The following is a 12584-nucleotide window of genomic DNA, read 5'->3' on the forward strand; positions in this document are numbered from 1 at the left end:
AATACAACCCTGGGTGATGGTTATACATTAGTGCTAAGATGAAGAAAGAGAAATGTTGGAAAAAGAACTCATGAGAGAATGATGTTTTGAAATCCTCCCTTGCCCTGGAGAATGGTCTGGGTACAAGTAGAAGAATAGCTCAAAGACATAGGATTCATTTTGGCCAGTTAGGTCCATTACAGACTGAAAGGAGGTAGCCAAACAACAGCCCCAGTGATCACAAGAACAGAAGACAGACAAGTTTTCCTTCTTCCCATCTCAGGGGAAGCAGTTCCAGGCATTGGCACATACCAGCTAAATTGCCTCCCTTCTCATTTATAGATTTTATGTCTCATTGATACTACCTAAGACCACTCCACGCAGGTTCAGACCAGCTCCCCACAGACCCTCACCTGACCCCAACCTCTATGGTAGTGTGGGCCAACACATGGTAAAGGACCCAATCCTGCGGGTAACTTTCCAACTTCTCACTCACTTTCTGAGCTCCCCATCAGACTTTTCCCAGGAATGGAGGCTGTATTTGGATCACAGGAGCCAAGAACATTGAAATATAAAAAAAAAGCAGTTTTTTGTTTTTTGTTTTTGTAAGGGAAAGAAAAAAAAAAAGCACACTGATCACCATAGTCCCAGCACGGCCTGACACCTCCCCCCTTCCCAATTCAGGAAATTCAGGATGAGGTTCTCAAGCTGGGAAAAAAAGTGGTTCTCCCAGCTCTCTTACACAATGGAATCTACCTTCACTTCTCACACATTACATTATTATTCAGTGGCCATATTACATTATTATTCAGCCAACAACACAATCAACTGGGAAGGAACTGCCTCTCCTCTGGACTCGGACAAGACTCCTCCTCTAGGAAGTACTTAAATAAATGGAATTCTATAGTACTTAATATGTAGGCTTCACCTTTTCCTATAACTTCACAGTGACCAATATAGCATTTGTATACCATTGCCTCTGGGACCTCTAGAGATAGCGTCAGAAAGCCAGAATGAACCCAACTCAATGACCTTCACAAAAGCACAGCTAATTTGATTGTGGGAACTGGCAAGGCAACTTCCTGACTTTCAATACTAAAGAAACCCCACCACAAGTTCAACCTAAGTGCAGGGGGGTGGAGAAAAATTGAATAGATTTAAGTTTTAAACAAAAACTCAGGAACCATCCCTTTGTCAGCCTTACTATAATACAGTCAGATCACTAAAATGGAAAAATCATCAACCCTGTAAACTCCAAATGACAAATAATCCTACAAACGACTGTTGTATGTCAACATGCTTAAGAGAGAATGAAGTCAGCAATGCAGTTTCTTCTAAATTAACCCTAGCACAGTGGTTCTCAACTTTCCTAAGCTGTGACCTTTTAATACAGTTCCTCATGTTTTGATGAGCTCCCAACTATAACATTATTGCTGCTTCATAACTGTAATTTTGCTACTGACATGAATCGTAGTGTAAATATCTGTTATTCAGGATATCTGGTATGAGACCCTATGAGAGAATCATTTGATTCTCAAAAGGGTCACAACCCACAGGTTGAGAACCTCTGTCCTAGCACATGCTCAATACTCAGAAACTGTTTACTGAATATGAAACAAATCAGACTTCAAATGCTATTTGTAGTAATCCAAATTCCATTTATACCCACTTAACATAGAAAAAATGGGTTGTACTAGAAAGCTCTGAATTTTGATAGTGCATCTTCCTTTTGGTCTTGGCTCTACTGGTAACTCTTTAAGTGACTTTACATAAGTTTGTACTTAATTTGTAGAAAGGTCATGAATATGAGAGCACAAGCAAGCAGGAAGCAGCATGGCCCATGTCATCAATAGACTCCTTTCAGCTATGTTGTTCAACAGAGCCTGTATTTTGTGACAAATAATCATTATGTGTCTTATTCAAACATAAAACTCCAAGTTGGAATAGACAAATAACTACTGATAGACAAATAGATGGGTAGTAGCTCACAGATAAGACAGTAGAAAGATGAATTTCAAAAAAAAAAAAAAAAGGAAGATGGGGGGGGCTAGAAAGATGGATCAGTGATTAAAAACACATACTGCTTTTGTACAGGACCTGAGTTCAGTTACCAGCACTCATGTTAGGTGACTCACAACTCTCTATAACTCCAAATCTAAGAGATCTGATGCCCTCTTCTGGCTTCTGCAAGTATTGCACACATGTGATGCAATCCCACAAGCAAACATACATACTAAAATAATAAAAATAAGTGTTAAAAAAAGAAAACTAAAAAAACATGGAATGTCAAGAACGTAGCTCTAGATCATGTTTTGGAATTGTAAAATCATTTCTAAATAAAGGGTCCTCTCATTTCCAGACCCATGAGAGAATTTGAGTCCTAAGCTCTAATTGATTGATTTATTAGAAAATGACTTTGCACCAAAAGAAAACAGATCAAGGACTTGGACAGATAATTCACAGAAGAAATACAAATATCAATAAATATAGAGTAGGTGAAAAGTGCAAAAAAATGCTTAATCTCACTGTTTAACCAATAAAATATAAAGCATACAACACTGAGAGTTATACTATCAAATTGTTACACCAAATGTTTGAATGGCATGGGTTAAAGCATGCTTTTTGATACAATGCTGACAGAAAAATGCTGTGACAGTCTTTCTAAGCAACAATCTTCCCAAGAGCTTGTAAAAGAGCATTCTCTGTGACTCAGTAGTTCTGCTTCTAGAAATATATAAAGGTATAATCAATATGCTCATATATAAAGAAGTTGGTCACAGCATCATTTATAATAAAAGCTGGAAACTCCAAAATGTGTGACTCTAGAGGGGAGAGTCTTGACATATTATAGAGTCAGAGAAGGACTTATAAAAACTCCTAATGATATAGAAAATGCTAAGATAGAAAGCAGATTTTAAAATATTATTTAGAACTTAGAATATAGCTCAGTGATAGAGATATTCTTTAGCATACATGAGGCCCTAAGTTTAATTCCAGCTCTGTAATAATAATAATAATAATAATAATAATAATAATAATAACAACTACATTTCTAGTTGAATCACCGAGACAGAGAGAAAGAGAGACAGTCTAGAGAGAGCCTAGAAAGGACTGTACCAAAACATCAGTAGTGATTATTATATCTTGGTGATGAGTTTATAGATTTTTGAAAGTTCTCTTATTTTTGCAGTTTTCAATAGTGAGTAGGGAATTTTTTTTAAAGCACATTAAGGGTATGATAGAAACAAGGTTTTGTTGTTGTTGTTGTTGTTTTTCCTTTCTAAGCTTCCTAAATATTTTGAGTTAGAAAGGAATACGAAATAACCTGGTCCACTGGTTCTCAACTTCAACACTCTCTTGCTATATGCAATATGTTTCACTGCCCCTTTTACAACCATGAAATGAACTGCAGAGTTAACATAATCTACTTAATCCTCCAAGCCAGCATGATTATGTATAGTTATTCCTCAGCCTCCATGTATTATTAATCCTGTCATTCTCACTATTAGGGATACCCAAATCTCTAGATACTCATAAAAATTATATATTACACATACAACCTTAGGCACCGTTGTCCTGTGTATTTAAGGTAATTTGTAGATTACTTATAATAATTAACACAATGTAAATGTTATTACCGTTGTTATACTGTAATATGGAATGTTGACACACAAAGTCTGTACATACTTAGTACAGATGCAGGTTGTTTTTGTTTTGTTTTGAGATAGGGTCTCACTGTGTAGCTCTGTTTGGCCTGGAACTCACTATGTAGAACAAGCTGGCCTTGAACTCACAGAGATTCACCTGCCTCTGCTTCCTGAGTGCTACGATTAAAGGGGTGTGCCAACATCACCCAGGACAGATGAAGCTTTTAATATCTTAAATCACCTGGAGGGGACAAGAGCTCCACAAGGAGAGCAACAGAACCAAAATTTCTGGGCACAGGAGTCTTTTCTGAGACTGATGCTCCAAACAAGGACCATTCATGGATATAGCCTAGAACCCCTGCTCAGATGTAGCCCATGGCAGTTCAGTTTCCAAGTGGGTACCCTAGTAAGGGGAACAAGGACTGTCTGGACATGAACTCAGTGGCTGGCTCTTTGATCACCTCCCCACCCCCGGAGGGGGGAGCAGCCTTGCAAAGCCACAAAGAAAGACAATACAGCCAGTCTTGATGAGATGAGACCTGACAGGCTAAGGTCAGATGGAAGGGGAGGAGGACTTCCCCTAACAGTGGACTTGGAGAGAGGCATGGGAGGAGATGAGGGAGGGATTAGGAGGGAATGAGGGAAGGGGCAACAGCTAGGATACAAAGTGAATAAACTATAATTAATATAAAAAATAAAAATTAAAAAAAAAGAATATCTTAAATCTAAAGTTAGTTGAATGTATGAATATGGAACTCAAGGAAATGAAGGACTTACTGTACTAGCTATACCATAAAGGAAAAAATAAAAGTAATTTATAAGATAACATGTTTTAATATAAACACTTGGGAATGATTAGTCTAAGACATATAATAAAGTATGAGCTATAGCCTACTATCTGAAGAATCACTATTGAATGTAATATAAACATAGACTCACACAGGTAGGTTGTGTTGGCCACTTCAATACCCATGAATGACACTACAGTGACAAGAATAGCTCCTAGCAAGTTTCCAAACAAAGTAAAGCACCACATCTCTACAATCTACACAGTGGCTGTGTTTCTGGAAAATCAGTGTATATTCACATTATAGAATCATCTTGTATTTATTTATAAAATAATTAGGACCGGCAACTATACCATTTTCCCACCTGCATTTATGTCCAATGTGATAGTTGAAAGTTCTTGAGATGTATGTGTATGTTTACTCCCCTTTTATATTTACCCAAAACATACAATTCACCAACACCCTTTTCTTGTGTGTCGGGCTTACAACCTTTAAAACTAATGATATTCAGAGTTTGAGCCTTTGAGAACAGCAAGAAATTCCTAGGATGTATTCTCAAAAGTGGCACAAATGCCTTTGGAATTATTGGGAACATGACTCTTTAATAGCACCAGAAGAAAGAAAAATAATATCCTTAGGGGTAAAAAAATATTTACTGTGATCTCTTGGTGATTTTTCTCTAGCCTGGCCCCAGCCTCAGTAGTATAAAATGAACTAAGCTGGAAGAAAGGACTAACAGAGTCAGGCTACAGGGAGCAAGAAGGAGGCTAAGTTGCTAGGTTACCACTTGAGCCAATCTAAGTGGTCCCAGAGGGGTACAAGATACAGGAGAGGTCTCTATCTGGACCACCTATTTGAGGGCCCTCTCAATGGAAAGGAGAGGAGCCAGTTTCCAAAGGTGAGGCAAGGGCCCAATCACTCATACTAGACTCAAATAAAAAAAATCAGGCAGAATCACAAAGAAACAAACATCCCTGTATTTCTAAAACCGTTCAAGTCTCCTTCACTAATTGGCTTCCCCCCAAAACAAAGATCTCTTTATTAAGAAATACCAGAGAGTGAAAAACCCCAACACATACACATTTGTAGGCTCACACAAAAGTGCAGAGATTTACATATTAAATTGCATTTAAGTTAGAAAATAGATTTAAAAACAAAATACTTTTCTCCCAAACAAGTTAAAGAGATTTGGTCAGTAGGAAAAGGGACCTGAGGGTAAGGGCAGGATGGTCAGATGGGAAGAACGGAATTTAGCTGCTATAGAATTAGAACCCACCTCTAATCAAACCCCACTCCTGGGGAAAAATGCAAAAGGAGCAATAGTGATTTCAGCTAGGGCCAGGAAGCCCCCAGAACCAAAAGGACATACATTTCCCCTTCCTTTGCAATTTTGGATCAGTGCCAACCATCCTGGCCTGGGGAAGTGGGATGGGTACATAGGAAGTGTGAGGAATGAGAGAAAGGGGAGAGTTGGAGAGTGTCAGCCATTGAAAACATCAAACAATATAAGGTCTCTTTCCCCACAGAAAGATCAAATTTTCAGTCTATCCTCTAATCAGAGCTCAGACTAGGGACAGTCCCAACTGGTATTTGATATGAATGGGACAGGTCTTCAGGCCAAAGTCTTAAATACAGAAGATTTATAAAGAAAGAGAAAGAGAGCAAAGAGTGTAAGGAAGCAGATTAAAAAAAGAGACAACAAAAACAAACAAAAACCCAAAATATTTTCGCTAGAGATAAAAGATTTTCATTTTGATTCTTCCCACTAGAAAGAGAAAGCTCTTGGGCCGACTTGGGGCAGAAGAAGAGTAACTGAGGTAAGTCAAGGGAGGAAAGAAACCCACCCTGGCCCAAGAGTGGAGATGGCCTGAGTATTGACTAGAAAGGGAGTCCTGTGGGAAATAGGCTGATTGGAAAAAAAAAAAAAGTAACTTCCGCACTCTCTATGATTGCCCTAATTTTGGTCTAACTGAAATCTCACTATAATAACAAAACTGAGAGAGAGAGGAAAAAAAAAAAAGGAAAAGGAGAAACAGACAGGAGAGGAATCTGAGACAATCTCTCTCCCAATGACTCTTTCCCCAGGAATATTCGATTCAAATCTTGAAACAACCAAAATGGAAAGACACAGAGAAACCTGGGAGCAGCCAAATGTCACTAGATACAAGTAACTGCAAAGAGTGAGATAGGAGTCTTGATTATAGACCGTTTGAAAAGAAATGCATGCCATCACTTGTAGAAGATCACTAATGAAATATTTCCAAGGGGAGGCCCTGGCGAGCCTGCTTCGAAAACCAAGACCCACTTGCACATAACAGTATCCATCTACTTCAAAAAAATATCCTAATAGAGAACGTGTTCTCTTAAGTAAGTGTAATCCCTCTACTCTCCCAGTCTTGTTCACACTGTATATTACTTGAAAGTCCTGTGTTCATAGTCCAGAATAAGATGAACTTCGGCCCAGAATTAAATAGATCAATGGAGAGGTTGAATTTGAGAGGTATCTATCTCTTCAACTCAAGGGTACCCTGGAAAATGAAAGCATGGGAAGTAACAAGCAATCCCTTCTACCCTCCACCCACCCCCTGACCCAGCACACAAACACATTCACAACCCCATGGTGGTTCTTGAAATGGAAGGGGAAGGAGGAGGCAGGCAGCTTGCATTAGACACAGTTTAATTGCCTTCAAATAGATTAAAAGTTGTGGTTCACACCCCTCCCTGTCCCCGTAAGTCATCCAGACAAGACCCTGGCTTAAGAAAGAGAAAAACACAGGTGCTCTAGGAAATATAGCCACATATAATACATAGATCTTCTTCCCTGAAATAGTGCGGGTCCTGATCAGAGCTGCCTGGGGGCTGAAGTCCACCCCCAGGATGAAAGTGGCTCTGGGACTCTGCCGGTGGAAGTGCTGGAAGAGTAGGGCTTGGATAAAGCCCATGGTGTGGTTACCATTGCCAGAGGTGCACTGAGGCCTTGGAGTGGGATACCCGGGAGGGCAGCAGTTCTGGGCTTTCCCTCACTCAGCCAAGGCTTAATGGAAGTACTGTTTAGTCCTTTTTTTTTCTTTTTGAAGGGATGAAGAGTAGAGGAGAGTGGAGAGTGGGAGGGAGGGGAGGAGAGGAAAGGAGAAGAGAGGAGAAGAGAGGAGAGGAGAGCCTCTCTGTGCCTTGGCTTCCCCATTTGTGCATTCAGGGCCTTTGTAGGCCTTACACAAGAAGTCTGAGGGGTAGTGTTTAAGTGAGCACTCAGGCTTCCTCTGAGGAAAAGGAACCACCAAAGTGCAGACTTTTATTACTGCCATTCCTGCTCCCAACGGAAGCAGGAGTCAAAATAAGAAAATTAAAATGGGCTAATGAGAAAAGAGGGGAGATGAGACAGAGAGTGTGAGGGGCTATGCTGTTGGCATCTCATCAATGCTTACTGAGAATAGCACAGCCATTGAAGTTTCTGGAGAATCTATGAGAAATGTAACTTGTTATCTCTACTATGACTACTTATGTATATCATCTAATGGGGAAAGAGTGAGATGTGGATGTTAGAGAATGCATAGAGGGAGAAAGGAGAAGCTACAAATAAATACAATACCTGCCCTATTCCAAAAGGACTGGCTGGCAATGCTGGCACTTTGTAGCCAGGAGAATCCTCCAACCTCCCTCTCCAATCCTCATTAGTATTGAAGGAGTCAAGAGCCTGGTTAGGATTCCCTGGCCAGAGGTTTCTGTGACTGCCTCTGGACTCAGGACACGCAGCAGCAGGAAAGGACTTAAGTCAGTCTCGAGAATCTTTAGCCCCAGAATGAGACCAATGACCCCCATCAGGAGAGCTACAATCTGGAGGGAAGAGAAGGAGAGTGCAAGGACACCTTGTGGCTTAGACAATGGGAACCCAAAACCATGTCCCAAGAGACCCATTTGTCCAGTTGCCATATGTGAGTGGCATCTTTTGCCACTGTCTTAAGTCCATAAGTTAAAAAAAAAAAGTTTGCAGCAAGAAAATGCCAGTGTGCAGTTGGGTGACTAAGACCAATGAAAAATAGTAATAAGGGACAGCTTATATGCTCTCTGTCTTAGGTTGATCTTCTCCCCTGAAATCTCTCATAGCCCTAATGAAACACAAACAAAAGACTCTTCAATAGATAGGCTACTTCTCAGCTTCAGTTGCCTCCTGTGGTGGCTCTGGGGGCTCAGGAGGTGGCATCTCTTCCGGAGTGCTGCTGTCCTCTGGCATCTCATTAGAGTTCATATGTTCTGTTGAGGCCTGAGAAGTAAAAGAAAGCAGATTCAACACAAAGCTCTCTCTTAAGGTCTAAATGCAGATAATCCAAAGGCATTGACTTCTTCCTAGAAAACATTTGACCATAGTGACACTAAGGCCATAGTCACCAAACTCACATCCAAGCCCAGGCTATCATTGTCTCAGCAGAATGCACTTGTGGATTATTTCAGGTCTATTCTTAACTGTTATGGACAGATGTTTATACTATTATAAATAATGATAATAACATGAGCCATAAATAATTATACACAAGCATACTCACCACAACAGAATATTATACTGTGCTTGTCTAACAATGTCTGAGCCAATGGTTTTCAATCCCATTTCTGTCCTAACGAACAATTTATTAGAATAGTGAATCCAAAAAAAAAAAAGTAGCTTCAAATGACACATACATTTTAAAATGATGCTTAAGTGATTTTTTTTTATACTATTTATTTTTATCTTATGAGGATTGGCGTTTTGCCTGTATGTATGTCTGAGTTAGGGTGTTAGATCCCCTGGAACTGGAGTTACAGGCAGGTGTAAGCTGCCATATGGGTACTGAGAATTGAACCCAGGTCCTCTGGAAGAGCAGCCAGTGCTCTTAACCACTGAGCCATCTCTTCAGGACCCTCCTAAGTGATTCTAAAATACATCCCCTCCTATAGTCAACTGAGAACCACTAACCTATATTGTCATTATTTGGGACCAGTCTCATCAGAAAAATGATATTCAAGATAATGATGATAACATGTAAACATACTTACAGTCCCTTAAAAAGTAAAATAAAGGTTTAAGGGGAAAAAGAATAATAATCTTACAAAAAGTATGCACATAAAATAAGATTCTATTTTGAAACAAAGTTTAAATCTAAAAACCTATTAGAAGAAAAACATGTTTAGCTATGGTTTCAGAATATAAGACTGATACACAAAGATTAATTGCATTTCTCAATACTCTAATGAGCAATGCAAAAAATGAAATTAAGAAATCAACTTCATTTACATTAATGTTAAAAAGAACAAAATATTTATGTAACATAAGATACATTTAAAACTACAGCATCAACAGTCAGGCTCGGTGGCTCATGCCTGTAATCCCAACACTCAAGGAGGCAGAAGCAAGCAGATCTGTGTGACTTTGAGGCCAGCCTGGTCTACAAAGCAAGTCCAGGACAGCCAGGGCTACACAGAGAAACCCTGTCTTGAAAAACCAAAAAGAGAATTAAAAAATAATAAAAAAAAAAACCTACAGCATCAAATAAAACCAAAGTGAATAAAAAGATAGCCCATGTTTTTGGTAAGGGTTCCCTTACTACTTGGCAGAAAGCTACTGTCTCACTATATCATGACATGGTAGCAGAGATGACAGTCAAAGAGACAGATCAGCTCTTTCTGGTATCTATCTATTTTGTGTGTGTGTGTGTGTGTGTGTGTATCTCCTCTCTGTGTGTGTCTGTCTGTCTGTGTCTCTCCTCTGTGTAAGAGTGCATGTGGGTATGCATGTGTTGCAAGGACACTACCTCCATCTCCAGCAAAAGATAGCCATGTTAATGGCTCAGAAAACTTGTGTTATGGTGGCAATACTCCTCGAATTGATCTATAGAGTCAATATAATCTCTCAAAATCCCAGTTGGCTTCTTCAAAGAGACTAATAAGCTCTAAGATAATCCTAATGTTCATTCAGATTTCAAGAAACCAAGAATAGCCAAAACAAGCATAAAAAATAAGGTTGAAGGAATAGCGTTTCCTGTTTTCAAAACTTTTTAGTGCTAAAGCAACAGAGACAGTATAATACAGGCATAAGAACAGATATATGGATCAACAGACTATAATTGAGAGGACAGAAATAAACCCACACATTTCAGTCAGTTAGTTTTTAATAACAGTGTCCAAATAATACAAAAAGGGTGACAATCTTTTCAACAAATGGTAGAAAGATAACTGGATATTCACAGACAAAAATAAAAAAGTAAATGTGTACTCTCTACCTCTTACCATGTATAAAAATTAACCGAAAATGAATCAAAGATATAATTGTAAAAGCTGAAACTACACAAATCTTAGAAAATACAGAGGAATAAATCTTTACAACCTTGGTTTAGGTAATAGTTTCTTAGACATGGCACCAAAAAGGTGAGCAATAAAAGAAAAAAAGAAATGTATACACAATATTTAAAACATATGAGCTACGTCAACGGCTCAGGGCATAAGGTGCTTGCTGTGTAGACATGAGAACCTGAGTTTAATCCTTAGAACCCAGGGTATGAGAAAGCTAAGAGTGGAAGCATGCATTTCTAACCCCAGCATTGGGGAGACAGAGACAAGAGGATCATTGGGGGTTGGGGGGAATGGGTGATGCACAGGCAGCCTACTCTACTTGGTGAGCTCCAGGTCAGTCAGAGAGGCTATCTGAAAAAAAAAAAAAGCAAAAGCCAAACAAATGAACAAACCAACCAAAAATGAAGCTGGAAAACACTTAAGGAACACTAAAAGTTATCCACTGCTCTCCTACCTACGTACTTACACACACACACACACAGAGAGAGAGAGAGAGAGAGAACACAAAGAAAAGATTTGAATAAACATTTCCCTTCTGAAGATACACAAATGACTAATTACATATATGGAAAGATGTATGCATAATTAGTCATCAGGGAAATGCAAATCAAAGTCACAATGAGATAACACTTCACATCTACAGAAGAAATGATCAGATAATTTATCAGATACTGCTAGTGGAAATGAAAAATGGTGCAACCACTTCAGAATGTATCTCAGCAGCATCCCAAAAGATGTTAATGTTTTATTTATATAAATAGTTCCCACCTCTCTCAGCAATCTCACTCCTAGGAATACAGCCAAGAAAAATGAAAGCATATGTCCGTGGAAAAACTTGCACAGAAATGCTCATAGTAGCATTGCTTATAATAACCAAAAGGTAGAAACAGAGTTGGTGAGATGACTCAGCAGGTAAAGGCACTTGCCAAGTAAGCCTGATGACTTCAGCTTGATCCCTGTAACCCACAGTGAGAAGAGAGAACTGACTCTTAAAAGTCATCACCTGACCACCACATGTGCACTGGTGACAAACACATGCCTACCCTCAGACACACGTACCACATATACACACCCCATAGTAGCGATAAATAAAATTTTTAAAATAAAAAACAAAATGCAGAAACACTGAATGGATAGATACAATATGGTACATCCATGTGATGGGGTAAGAGTCTGCCATATAAAGGAACAAGTACTGTCACATGTAACACAGATCAGCATTAAAATTATTACTCCAGGGCCTGGGGAGCTCATTGGTAAAGCGCTTGCCTAACATGTATGAGGTCCTGGGTTCCATCTCCAGACCATACTCCTAAAGGTATACAAGGTTTCTTAAAGCAGAGGTTGAGGAATTTTTTTTTAATTTAATTTTCTTAATTTAAAAATTTTAAAATCATACAAGTGTGAACATACTATACTCAGGAATTTTATATTTGAAATAGACACTATATGGTATGTGCATTGTATCTCAATAAAACTCTTAAAAAGAAATTTCAGTGGTGGTGGACATATGTAATCCAAGCACTTGGGGAGGCAGAGGCAGGTGGATCACTGTGAGTTCAAGGCCAGCGTGGTCTACAAAGCAAGTCCAGGATAGCCAAGGCTCTACAGAGAAACCCTGTCTCAAAACAAAACAAAAACCCAAAGAAATTTCAAATAGTTTTCGGGAACATATTTTATAACGTACATCTTGACTAAGATGCCTGGAAGAATGCTCACACCTGTATAACTCAAACATGGTCCTCTGGTTGCATCTTTGCCTCTTTAACATTTTATGTTTCCCTATCTTCTGTGTTCTTATCCTTCATCTCCATCAGACAGTAAATCCTTTCAGGTCAGGGCATTATTC

General features: G+C 39.1%; 1 protein-coding gene across 1 annotated transcript in view; it reads right to left on the reverse strand.

Annotated features, from left to right (window-relative positions):
- Positions 1-5368: 5368 nt before the first annotated feature.
- Positions 5369-12584, reverse strand: part of Zdhhc9 (zinc finger DHHC-type palmitoyltransferase 9) — a 39095-nt gene continuing 31879 nt past the window's right edge. The window contains exon 10 of the mRNA XM_055612181.1: positions 5369-8675. Within this exon, the coding sequence (XP_055468156.1) occupies positions 8559-8675 (117 nt within the window). The 3' untranslated portion in view covers positions 5369-8558. The remainder of the gene's footprint in view (positions 8676-12584) is intronic.

Source organism: Psammomys obesus, unplaced genomic scaffold, assembly GCF_907164565.1.
Source record: "Psammomys obesus unplaced genomic scaffold, mPsaObe1.curated_primary_1811, whole genome shotgun sequence".
NCBI lineage: Eukaryota > Metazoa > Chordata > Mammalia > Rodentia > Muridae > Psammomys > Psammomys obesus.